Raw genomic sequence first — 12,941 nt, 5'->3', positions numbered from 1 at the left:
TGCTCAAATGAGGATTAGCATCGTTGGTACAAGTACTGTTTGGCAGATGTCCCGGGTTCCTTCGCATGCTCACCTTCTCTGTCCGATACGAGATCTTTATACGAAATGGGGGTTTTCCCCAGCCGTTGCCGTCTGGAGGTAACGTTATTGCTTCGTCTTGTCCTTACCGGGCCATCACCAGTTGACAAGAACTGGTAACAAAGAGGGGTACACTACGGCCTAGAGTATGAATTATGTCCGAGAATTTGCCCGTCGGACAAGACAGACGACTCGCCGGAGTCAAGCGTCGGCCGATCGACTTCTCCAAGTTGAAGGATTCGGCAAAAGTTACGTCGCGTCAAACATTTTGAGACTCTGCATGATTTTTGGGTGCAAAGACATGAGGCTAGAAAAGCATTTTTGCATTCATAGCGCCTTGAATGATTCCAAATGGACTGGCTTGTCATGTACATTATCGTCGTAACATCATCGCGATGATCCGGATCACCGCAGGGCCTACACAGCAGCATCAAAAACACGAAAACCACTGTCAGCCTTGTGCGTCCGAGGAGTCGCATATTCCGAAGCCATCAGAGGGTGGGCGAAGCCCACATCCAACGACACCCACCTGAGACTGTACAACCTCCCCAGTGATAGTTGCGCGTCCAGCTGATCAAAATACAAACAAATGTCGTGGCAAATCACAAGGCCGCGTTCTAATGTTTACTCTACTCGGAGGGTTGCCTAGTCTCCCCGACCTTCTGGCTCTCATTGCATTCTTCCATTGCGTCAAGTGAGTTGTCAAGTCTGCATACATTGCGTGTATCGGGATTAGTCGCCACTGCAGTTTCCTCGGACAACCTTTGGCAAACGACCATGGAGGTCGAAACGAGATGGGAAGGCAGCCTATTGAAGAATAGTCGGTCGAAGAATGAACATGCCGGCTTATCTACGATACGAAGCGGCAGCGGCTCCCCAGCCCCGAGCAGACGCGTCAATAGTCCTCGCACTGGAGACCAAGGACTCTGAGACATCCACCCACACCGCTTGGCCGCAGGCTTGGAGTCACATGGCAAGTCACAACCCCAGGCTACTAAACAAACGGGCGTTCCTTCCGTGACCGCGTAGCCGCCGCCCAGTCCGTACGGATCCCAGAGCTCGGGATTGTGGCTTGATCTGATAGTTAGGCTGCTAGCGTCCCATTGGGCAAATTCAAAGCGATTTTGTACATAACAGGTTTGGTTTTGACTAACAACAAACCATGGAGTTACCTAAGATGAGAGCTGAACCACCGTACGCTATCCTATAACGCAAGAGAATCAAACGTAAAATAGTGAATCAAGCTCTTGATAATTTGTGTAGCTTCATAATATTGTGTTGGTGATGGAAAGATGACGGGTCTTACGCTCCGGAAGGCATGCATGACCTTGAAGTTCCTGTCCTTACCCCCACGAAAAGCATAAGAGCCAGCCGCGTCGAATGGAATAGCGGACGTCACGATGGCAAGGGACACCACGCATCTACACCTTGGTCAGCAGACCCCTCAGATCCACCTTGGATTGTCAGACCCTCATTATCGATCTTTCGGAGCCAGAGTTTAAGAGAAAGATCCGTAGTACAATGGAAGAATGTCACTCTGTGGCCTGTAACGCAGCGGGTATGTCTGAAACCTGGGGCGAGAGCTCACGTAAAACCAAGTCTCTAGAATTTACGCGTCGTGATGGCAAGATCCGAGACTACCGGGCGCCACACGAAGAAAGACGATAGGTAAACCAACCTGCTTGCCACAGGCGGACTGGAACGCGCCGGGAAGGAGGGGTGGGTGGGGATCATGGGGTTCGAGATGATGTGCCAAAGATATCTAGAGCAAGACGATCTTATGAAAGAGGGTGTGCAGGTGGTGGCTGCCAATGAGACCGTCCTACCCTAACTAGAACTTGTTCCCTGCTCAGAGGACGCCATGTTCGATAACAGGGTCAGTGCTACAGCAGAGACTTGGCTGAGGTTGGTTCGGGATGAGTGTTAAGCATAAGACAATAGCAGGGCATTCTTATTCGCTCAGACGAAGGAGTCGGAAGTCGGAATGGCAGTTGGGTAGTGACAAGGGACCCAAATGGTACGATGTGGCTTCTTCTATATCCGCAATATGGCACTTGCAGATTCGCATGTCCTCGATGAACATTGTACATCTCTGTCAGTTCAACGGTCAAAGAGGAGGAAGAGATCAACTCCGTAGGTCTGACATGACGCCGTCATAGGGCTACTAGTAGACTAGCTCCGTGGCTGGCCGTGGCTTCTCGGCCAGCATGGTAATAACATGGGGTAGTGGCTTGAAAGCAAGAAAAGAGATGCGGGCTCTCGGGGGGCGAGGTTGGATTAGCCAAGGGGTAAGTCATGCGGCATTCCTCTGGGTCCATCAAGAGCAGCAAGCACAATACGAGAAAGATTGGGGTGATATTCAACTTCATCGAGAGAGGATTGGGAGTGGGGTGTTGGAGGACGTACATGATGGTGTGAAGGATCGGGAAGGGTGAGCGGAGACTAGCAGTGATTTGTCTGACTTCTTTCTCATGCGGCCGCCACGATGACCGCCTTTTCGTGCCAAATCGGACAGATGAGTGAACGTAAGCGCTTTATGCCAAGGCTATCTGCCATTTCCTGTCATGTTTGCTCGGCGTGCTTCTCACTAAGAAGTAGGCGGACATTTTGTAGGTTTCTCCGGACTACAGGTTGTGCTCCTGGCAAGCGACTGGGATTCGAGCTGCGAACTGCTGCGAGTAACACCGGTCGCATACATAGCCGTCCGATGCTAGCGACAAAAAGTTGGCCAGTCGGACAACACTTGAACATGGCAGTGGACCAGCTGGAAAGTTCATGAGAGTTCAGCCACTCGACGTGACGCCACATTTGGAGACGGGAACTGACCACCGTTTGATTTGGTCGATTGGGGAATGCATGGTGAGAAATGTGAGTGGGTGTAGCTAGTGAACATGGTACCTATTGATGTGATGGGGTGAACGGAACGGGCGGACAAGTTGAGAAATCGACCTAGGTCTTGAAGGAGGGGGTCCGTGATGGAGGGTGGGGGTTGGCCGTGAAGTCGTCAAGAGCAAACGGCGGGGAGGCTGAGGAGAGATCGGCGTAGGGAATGAGAACCCTTACATCCTTGCTGCGCTGGGGTCCGAGGATTATGAGTCTTTGAGTGCCTGCAAGGTCTAGAAGCAGTGGTGGACTAGGGCGAAAAGGGATTCACTGGTCCAGACCGGGAAGAGTGTGGCTTGACCCGGGAATGTTGATGGAGCAATGACGAGGCAGCTAGTGGTGCCGAGCGAGAACTTGGTTTACTTGGATATGGACGACTGTGTGCGTGAAACAGAGGTCCGAGGCGGTGAGCTGATGAGAGTGATTCGCCAGTCGGGGAGAGAGTGAGAAAAAAGTGAGAGGGAGAGGGTGCGTAACCGTTCAAGTCACCAGGAGAGTCGTCCTGGGCGGTCCATGATTCATGATTTGATGTGTCTGTAGAGGCATCACGTCTAATTTGGAATACCGAGCTTGTTCGGAGTGCGAGGAGTGTCAAGAACATGTCAAGAATGATGGCAGAGCCAAGGTGTTAGTTACTAAAGGAATGGAGACATGTAGCTTTCCCATTTCATTTTTAGGCGTAGACGCGCGATGCGCCGGCCTTTCGCGTTTGGCTCCGCCAGTCTTTAAAGAGCATGCCTGGTTCAGACGACATGGAGCTCCCCATCAGAAGATGCGGGCTCTACTGGGATGTTTCACTCGAGCAGCGAGCTGCAAAGCTTGGAGGATGTATCCGTATCCGCAGGTGTCGAGTAAAGTCCCCAGGGTATCTTGGGGGGCAAAGAAAGGAAAAGGACAAGCGGGCAAACCTGGTCGATGCAGGGATCAGCATGGACGATGGCGGACGGCGGGCCGCGTGGAGAGGTGGACGAGCCTTGCGAGCTTCAAGGTCAAGGTTCAAGCTACCCTTATCCATGAAGCGATTGCGACGACGAAGGGGGAGGGGAGATGACTGGAAACCCATACTGTTTACGGAGTATGGTGGTTTGACAGGAAGTTGAACGACGTTGGCGTAGCAGCCTCCCTGCAGCATCGGACCTTTCCCGGGCATCTTTGTACGATGTGACTGTGCGCCCACGGGGTAGAGTTTGTGCGAGAAAGCACGACAGCTACGATTTCGTCTTGGCTCGCAATCAACGCGGGTTCAAGGGAAGCCGACGATGGAGGGGACAGGATGTGGCTTGCTGCTGCTGCTGCTGCTGCTGCTGCTGCTGCTGGGGCGCTGCGCTGCCATCTACTCCCAAGGCACAGATATGGCTGGCGTCATCGGGTTGATGCGGTTCACCGAAAGAAGGCGACTGTCGTCGGGTAGCTGCATCATGCTGACCTTGTCCCAAAAGGAGCCGGTGAGACGGGTGGCTACTGGCCGAAGCTGCAACGGGGTCTCAAAGAGGAGGCAGATGCAGGTTTGACTGGGGCAGAACGGGTTCGGAGGGACCGCCACGGAAGAGAAACAGGCCAGGAAAACTGTCCGATGAGCAACAAAATCCTTGAGAGAAGAGAGGCACTGGGGCACTGCCGGCCGGGGCAAAGATGACAAAAACCGCACCTAGCCACTTGCTGGAGGTGTCGTTGTCTCGGCAGCTGAACCCCTGCGAGGCGAGCCAGCCAGATGGCAGAGGTTGGCGGACAGGAGTGTCAACTTGTCAAGAATAGCCATCATGCAAATAGGCAGCGAAGAAGGGATATCTATGTCTGCGGGTTTGGCAGAGACTCGCCGGGCTGCTTGATAACACGCCCTCTGATATTACAGGAGAGACATGCGTCCGTCGGAAGCTGAAGACGCCGTCGGCCGGGAATCGGGCTGGGCAAGGTCACTAGGACTTTGCGATGCTGAGAAGGCACTGTGACATCGCGAGGTGAAGTCTTCAAAAACCCCCGGGTTGGGAAAGAGTAAAAAACACACTGAACGGTCCATGGTCGGCGTGGGGGACGTTGAAATGTAAGAAGAATAACCAGATCAGTACGTACGCACGAACAGGGCGGGAGGGAGCCAAGACAACGATCAGACTGAGCAATGCGCCGGTCTCGTATGGCCCTGGGGTAACTAGCAATTACCAACTACTTTGCTACTTGACCTATTCGTACATGTTCATTACTTGCTACTTCTTACTCGTTGAGCTTTGCTGCAGCGATCAACCCTATCTTTCTCGTCTAGCCTAGTCTTGTCTCTTCCCTTCTGTCTCGTCTGTGTGTCTCTCCCGTCACTGGGCACTGAGGTATTCCCCGTCGAGCGGCTGCATGCGTAAACAGACTCTAATACTGCGTAGCACGAGCAGCATGCGGGTGTGTGTCTGCGTGGGGTGGGATTCATCGCATCGGGTTGCGTTTGATGTCGCACAGCTGCAACCCTGGAGCGGCGACGACTCGCGCGCGGCCCCGCGCCTTGCCCGACATGGCAGGTTAAGCTTGTAGGGAGCAGGTCGCAGTTGAACTGCCATGGCCCTTCTCGATTGCTTTTCACACGTCTGACTGACGAGTCAAGATTGTCGAGTGACGGGCTTTGATGTAACTCTCTGTGTCCTTGGGACGAGACGTCGCTCTGCAGTTGAAGGGTGAGGTAGTAACGCAGCAGGTCAAAGACAAAGACCCGTGATGCTAGATGGGCTCGAGATAGGCGAGACACTGGGCAGACCCCTTCGGCTTTGCCATGGGCATTGAATGAACCCTGCGATGCAAGATCAGAGAGATGAGAAAAAGCAAGTTATTGAGAGACACGGGCGGCTTTAGGGGTTCGTCGGCATGGACCATGATTGGTGCCGATGATGTTATTGACGGACTCTGATATCGAATATTCCCGCCATTTGAGGTCTCGGAACTACGACCCCAATGCGTCGAACATCTGAGATGCGAATCCAAGATGCACATCATCGACTGGGACGCTCATCGATACGAGTGAGTTGAGTCAACGCAGTTGTGAAAACACGAGGCAAGCAGACAAATGTTTGCTGAGGGTCCAATCGTCAAGATGTCGCACAGGGCGCCAGGCGCCTGAAAAGGATCCCAGCATGCTGGTTGCTACTGTGACACGGGTGCTTAGTGCAGCAGATGGCCTCACCATCGTTGACAAACGTGCGATGGATGATTGATGTAGAACTTGTAGAACTTGCTGAGAATGAAGGTGGGACTCATGGAAATCTCATATGAAGACTGAGTAAGATGAGACGAGGCAGGCGGTATAAGCTCTTCCCGATCGCCTTTGAAAATCTCCAGAGAAACCTCAGAAGCTGCGTGTGTCTACAAGATTTCGCTGGTACTTTAGGCTTCAAAGACGACCGGTATGTAGCAAAGCGGCAGCAATCCTGGTGTGGGTGGGCATAAGTGGTTGGCGATCCCACGGCTCATGATCCATCCAACACTGACACCCGCTTTTGGCACCCTGGCTCGCCTCCTCCCGACGCACAGCGGTGATGGGAGGTGCGGCATGTGTCGAGAAGGGAACCGGTATTTCCAACCACACTCCTCCCGCACGGCTGACTGCACTTCACACCGTATCCTTTCCCCATTCATTCTTACAAGCGTATGTATCATTGAGAGGTGGCCCCCTTGTTGGACCCCTCCGTGACGGTGAGCCTAAATGTCTTGACCTGGACAAGATGGGTGGCTGAGGGGTACGGAGTAGAGGATGAGTGTATCATGGGGTCGCCGCGTGATGGAGGCACGCCACCTGCTTTCTGAACGGATGGTGGTGAAAAGGGGGTTGACAATGACAAGAAATGAAGTAGAGACATTTGAACATTAGGTGTGGTGGGTGCGTACTCGCGTGTATCTCTGCAGGCCTTGGAGAGTCGAAGAAGGAAGGGATCAAGTGTTTGCTCGTACGAGAAACAAGGTGAATGTCTTGGGGTGCGAGGAGTGAGGCTCGACTAACACGGCGTTCGGGCGTGGCTTGGCGTGGATATGGACATGAACATGGGGTTGGAAGAGGTGAGGAGGAGTGCGGCAAAATGGATGGCAGCATGGGTGAAGCGAAGAGGGGGCGAAGGCGTGTTCATCAGATACCCTTGATGTAGATGTACGGCAGATACGGCATATGGATACTGTTGCGTGTGGTTGGGATACTGAGAGGAGTGTATAACTTGCTTGGGATGAAGGGCTAGACTACCTCGCTTCAATAGAAGTGAGGTATCGTGGGCGTACTGTTGTGGAGCGAGACCTACATTACTTAGTATGAGGCGAGCATGAAAAGAGGGTGCTGCTTGAGAACTGAGCTTCATGCTGCCGGCATGTCCATGTAGGTATCATTTTGCTGTTTGCTTGTACTTTTACTCAGCTCAAGGCAAGAGAGAGAGAGGTAGGTATGTTGTGAGATGGGGTATATGAGGGTGGGTGATTCCGAGTCTGCCATTAGAAGGTATCCATCCTTCAGTCCCACGGTCCCATTCCTCTCACCATTCGCACCATCTGAATCTCATTATTAATAGGAGCAACGCCGTCTCTTGAAGCTGCCTAGCTTAGCGGCTTCAAAGTTGGCTGCCCGCACCTCACCCCATCTCAAAGCCCTTTTGGGAGTAAGAGGAAACCAAAGCTCCAGCCTCCAACCAGCTCATCAGAGCATCAACACCGTCGATTGCTTACCGAACCCTCCACCGCTCCGAGTGAAGCGCCACGGTCCGCCAGGCCTGAAAGATGACCCCTGAGCATCGGCAGTGCTTTATCTGGATACTGGACCTTTGCCGCAACGGATAGCTGGGATTGTCATCGCCTCCTTGACAACCTGAACCCCCGCTTCAACGCCCGCTGGGACAATTCACTTCCCTCCTGTTCGCTACAGAACTACTCGGTAGCACATGGAGAGAAACACCCATCAGTACATCGTCACTGCTTCTGGAGTTTACTAGGTCTTGCAGCTTAGCACTTGCTCCTTCGAGGTACGTACATAATCTTGGTTACGTTCTGCCAGCCGCGAGTTACTCGCCTCTCCGTCCTCCAGCAAGATCCTGGCACGTTGAGGCTGTCTGGTCCAGTTGATCTAATCTCCAACCTCCCAGGTCAAGGCTCCAGAGAGGGCCGAACATCTGATTCGCCGATTGGGTCATCTGGCGGTATCTTGGTATCAGCTTCCGCCATCACCGACCCCAGTTGCGACTCTGAGCATAGAACCTCGAACCTCGACCCTCGCTGGACCTGAATCAACTTTGACTCTCTGGTCACGGACCGTTCACTGTGTTCACTATTACTATTTCCTCTTTGCTTGTTCCACTTCGCTCGCGTCACCCGCAACGATATCCAGCAAGTCTGACACTGCAAACCCCCTCCATCTTATCTTGATACCTCACCCTACCTTACCTTACCTTACCTTACCTCCGGATCCCTCAGTTATATCTGTCTGGTCGCCCCCTCTTAACCCCTTCTCATCCAGCCGCCTATCTGTGCTGGATACTCCGTACAAGAGCGCGTCAGATCACCCTTTGGATCGACTACCTATCTCGAGACCATCACTGGCGCCATCGTTGCACACTTGAGCAGAGAAAAGAAAGACGGTCCCTTCCTTTGCGCTGCGCTACATAACGCTACCGAGACCACCGCCGCGCCCCGCCGCCTCCTGTCCCACTTGGAGTTTCCCCTCCATCGCGTGCTCCAGCGTCCGACTCTTACAATAGTCCTTACCTAGCACCTCCGGCCCGGTAGCATCGTCGCCCGTCTCTCACCTTGCAGACGATACTCACTACTGGACCTTGACATCTTACGGATCCCCAAGGCAAGGTCGGCAGCAGCCTATCCACCAAGGTTCTCCGTTGAAGATACCAACGACGGAATCCTGACTCGAGACGACGACGGACGCAGCTCGGCTTCAGCACCAGACACCCGGAAACCCCCCTTCCAGTGTTCTTGCTGCTCACTCACTCACTTAATCACCTCACCTAAGCAACGCTCTGCGTGCTAGGTAATCATTCCCACTGCCGCTGTCCCTGTTGACCTGAGTTATTCCCGATCAGAGTGGAGCAGACTGCAACATACATCACACATACTCATCAACAACATCACTCACTCACACGCTGTCATCGTCCTTCACCTTTGCAAACCGCATCTGACCGAGGCGCACCGCTTTTGCCGCCCGCACGGCATCCTTGTCGCACCTCACACCTCATACCTTACATCTCACACTTCACACATTCCGCCTCACACACACACATACACACACACACATCCATCACACACCCACTATTACTATTAGCTTCTTGCCCGTTCTCACATCGCACACCACTCGCTTCTCCAAGGCCGCTGACATTGCTGTCTTTCTGCCCACCTCAGGTACCGACCGTGTGGACTGGGCCTGGACTGCTGCGTGATCCTCAGGGACCAAGACCTCGAACCAAGGAGTTCTCACCTCACTAAATTCCCTCTCATATCTGGCCTACACTACCGCCAGGCCATCAGCTACGTGTACTCGATACAGCATTACCTACTCCGTGCTGCTTGGACCGGTTTCAATCGCAGTGCTTGCCATCACTGGTCACCACTGGTCACCTGTTGACCTCATCTCAGTGAGAGCACTCGACCTCAGTGACCTCAGTAACTTCCACTCAGTGAGAGTGAAAGTGAGGAGTGAGGAGCGCCCCCCACCACCACCGACCGTCTCCGGCCGGCGAAAGCAGCCCGCTCACTGCCCTGCAACTGGGGCCCCTCGGCGAGTCCATAGCGCTCTCTGCCCACTGAAGGCGCAGCGCCCGCAGCTCCCGCGCTCTTCCCCCTCCACTATCTGCGCCTGCGTCCTTCCCGCCTCTTCCACTTCGCTCCTCTTTTTTCCCTCTTCTTCCTCCTCGTCCTTGAATCTCCCCCTCCACACTTCCTCCACCTCCCCTCCTCCAGCCAAAATGCCTTCGACCAACGGCTCCGAATATCGCCATATGCGAAGTAACAGTCTCAACATCCAACAACAGAATGGCCATCCCAGTCCTATCTTGAGCCCAATGGCCTCCAACGCATCTACCGCTTCCGCTGCCAGATTCGATGGCCCGCGCAGTCCACCGAGTACGTCACCTTGCCTCTCTGCTTCTACTCCTCCTTCTCTCCATCGTCGTATTCCTCTGCAGCTATTCCCTCTGTCTCTCTGTCTCTCTCCGCTTCGCTTCCGATATCGCCAATGCCCGTCGGTGTCTCACGTCGGCTCTGCTACGATGGCACGCCGCTGAAGCTCGTCGGCATGATCGCCTCGTCTTCCCTCCCGCCGGTGGTGTCGCCTGCAACACGTCGCACCGCACCCGTCCTGGAGCAACCGGCGATCGCCCCTCTGTCTCTGTTCTGTCCTGCATCAAGTACTTTATCCTCGGCTGACTTATCTCTTCTCTTGCGCTACAGATACTTCCCACGTTCCCTGCAAATTCTTCCGGCAAGGAGCCTGTCAAGCCGGCAATGCCTGCCCCTTCAGTCACGATCTAGGCTCGGCCGCCGAGAACATCTGCAAGTACTTTGCAAAGGTGCGTCATTTCTCTCCCTCAGCCGGGCAGCTTCGCGACAACTCCCTCATCCTCATGTGTTCCGCCCCTCCATCCTCTCGGGCTGCTCTACTCTGCTCTACTGTTACCCCTCGGCTACACAGACCACCCAACCCATCCCACCCTCGAGCCCGTGCCCCTCGCATCCTAGCAACCCCTGCCTACTATAACATCATCTCCGCTGCTTTGCTTACTGAGCGTGGAGCGACACGGACAAGAGTGCTAATGTGGTTGATTTGATGACAGGGCAACTGCAAGTTCGGTCCTAAATGCGCAAACATTCACGTTCTCCCCGACGGCCGGCGAATCAACTATGGCAAGAATGGTGTCACGATTGGAAATTCTCCGATAGCCCTCGGCGGACGAATTAATCCCACAGCAGCCTCCAACTACCACCCAACCAGTGCTCTCACCTCTGGCTTATACCGCGAAGGCGTCCCTCCCTATACATCGGCGTACCCTTACGGCGGTGACGAGAGACAACAATCACTGGGTCGCCAACCTAGCCTCGAAAGCGGCCTGCCTACGATCGATACCACCTATTCCCACCCCGGTTCCAATTACGGCTCGCCCCGCGATGACGATGCTTCTAGATTCGGCCTAGGCTTGTCTCCTGTCAATGCCAACGGACTGTCAGTACTCGACGCGCCGCTCCCCGCATCCTTCGACTCGCAGGGTATGTCTAATGCCGCCCGATTCCCCGCTGCGCCGTGGCCTTCCTCCGTCCCTTCCAAATTCGGCATCGAGTCCCCCTCGCCCTCTCTGAGCAACGCCAAAGATTCCCGAACTTCCGAAACTCTCAAGATGCTTCACACCTCGGCATTTGGTGGCAGTGAGTATCTTGCTGCGGCAAACGTCACCGCTTCCAGCAGCCCTCCCGGTCAGCCCGAGGAATACTTTGGCAAGCGCGCCATGCATTCGAGCCGATACGCAAAGCCAAAGATGCTCAGCTCGAGCATGCCCAAGACATCCGCCGTCGATCACGATTGGGAGGCTAATTTTGGGTTCTTGGAAGAGGATTGTGTGCCGTCCAACTTGCAGGATCTCTTGACGCCGACTGAGAAGGCCCGTCGCGGCTCTTTGCGCACTGTTGACGGTGAGCCGGGCAGCGAGAATGGCACCAAGTTTGGCAGCCCCATCGGCGGCGCGAGCCCGAGCAGGTGGGGCCCGCTGTTCCAGCGCCAGAAGGAAGAAGAGCTTGGCCACAAGCATGGACCGTCGGTTTTTGGACATGTTGGAAGCCCTCTCCGAAACTCGGTGCTCTCGAACGAGATGGGTCACGGCGGTGCCATGGCCCGACCAATTGGCTCCCGTGCCGGCAGCGAGACCATGTCGGCACTCACACAGCAGCTTCAGCGCACACGGCTGGGTGACGACGGAAGCAGCAGCCCCCACCTGCATCCTTTGGCGGCAACGGGCCGAGCCCCGAGCAACAACGGTGCTGGGCCCATTGGCAAGGAACGGGACCGCGCGATGGAGCGTCATGTCTCGAGCGGCTCCATCAGCTCCTCCGTGACGGGACGATACACGACGCCCATCGACGAGGAGGATCCTGCCTTCGTGTTCAACATGGAGGAAGAGGAAGATCAGTCGTCGGCGCGGCTCCGGAAGCGTGGCTCGGCCGGTTTTGGGATCGGTGGTGGTGGATGGAGCTACGCCAACGCTCTGTCCAACAAAGGTGCACCCTCCGGTTCCGGCTTGGCCAAGGAACAGCGAGAGCCATCGGTCAGCGTTGAAACCGTTGGCGGGCGTTGATTGCTAGCTATGCTTCATGGCGGAACGAAGGAAGTCTTCAAAACACCGGCAACTAGAAAAAGCATAGCGACAGCCTTGCAAATTGTCACGCTTTTCAGTGGCATTCTTTTCACAACTCTCAACATTTACACCCCGACGACACTCTACGACACACGCAACAAATACATATTTCAGCCACGATTTTTCACAGCATGCATGGGCAAAAGCCAAACGGAAAACGAAAAATTCAACCGGTCTACAAAATCAATGGGACACGAGTAAGGGATCGGATCTACACGGTGGCTTGCTTATACAACAGGGTAGGGAGTTTGTTGGAGTTTTTGTCGATGCCGAGTCGCTTTTGGCTTTTGAGGATTGAATATTGGAGGATTAATACTACCAAACTGGCTCAACACAGGATGGCCTTGCAAACATGGAGAATCCACTGTCAGAATCTTAGGACCGGTGGTTTCCTTCGCCTTGCGCTAGGTGAAGTGTAGCCTCTCGATGCTTGGGGTAGGCAGGGAATGCTCGATACGTCAAGCAGAGGATGGCATTAACTTGTGATCCTTGGCTAGAGGAGGTAACAAATGACCGAGGAAAAACATCTGGCTTTGGCTGGCACAAAAGTCACAGGTCGGCTGGCTGCGTGACTTGGTACCGCATTAGAGACGCCTGGAAGAGGAAAAGCAGATACCACCGTCTGAT

At 54.3% G+C, this 12,941-nt stretch overlaps 2 protein-coding genes across 2 annotated transcripts; both read left to right on the top strand.

Annotated features, from left to right (window-relative positions):
* Positions 1-4,220: 4,220 nt before the first annotated feature.
* Positions 4,221-4,910, top strand: CLUP02_07065 (uncharacterized protein; the record flags this gene model as incomplete). Its single annotated transcript, XM_049286062.1, has 3 exons — positions 4,221-4,406; positions 4,614-4,705; positions 4,814-4,910. 3 exons carry the CDS (start codon positions 4,221-4,223, stop codon positions 4,908-4,910), a joined length of 375 nt encoding a protein of 124 aa, XP_049143205.1.
* Positions 4,911-10,147: 5,237 nt separating this feature from the next.
* On the top strand, positions 10,148-12,254 carry CLUP02_07064 (uncharacterized protein; the record flags this gene model as incomplete). Its single annotated transcript, XM_049286061.1, has 3 exons — positions 10,148-10,307; positions 10,363-10,481; positions 10,746-12,254. 3 exons carry the CDS (start codon positions 10,148-10,150, stop codon positions 12,252-12,254), a joined length of 1,788 nt encoding a protein of 595 aa, XP_049143204.1.
* Positions 12,255-12,941: the final 687 nt, after the last annotated feature.

The sequence above is a fragment of the Colletotrichum lupini genome, chromosome 3 (assembly GCF_023278565.1).
Source record: "Colletotrichum lupini chromosome 3, complete sequence".
NCBI lineage: Eukaryota > Fungi > Ascomycota > Sordariomycetes > Glomerellales > Glomerellaceae > Colletotrichum > Colletotrichum lupini.
Note: the sequence above shows the minus strand (reverse complement) of the source record. Positions and strands in the feature narration are given on the sequence as shown.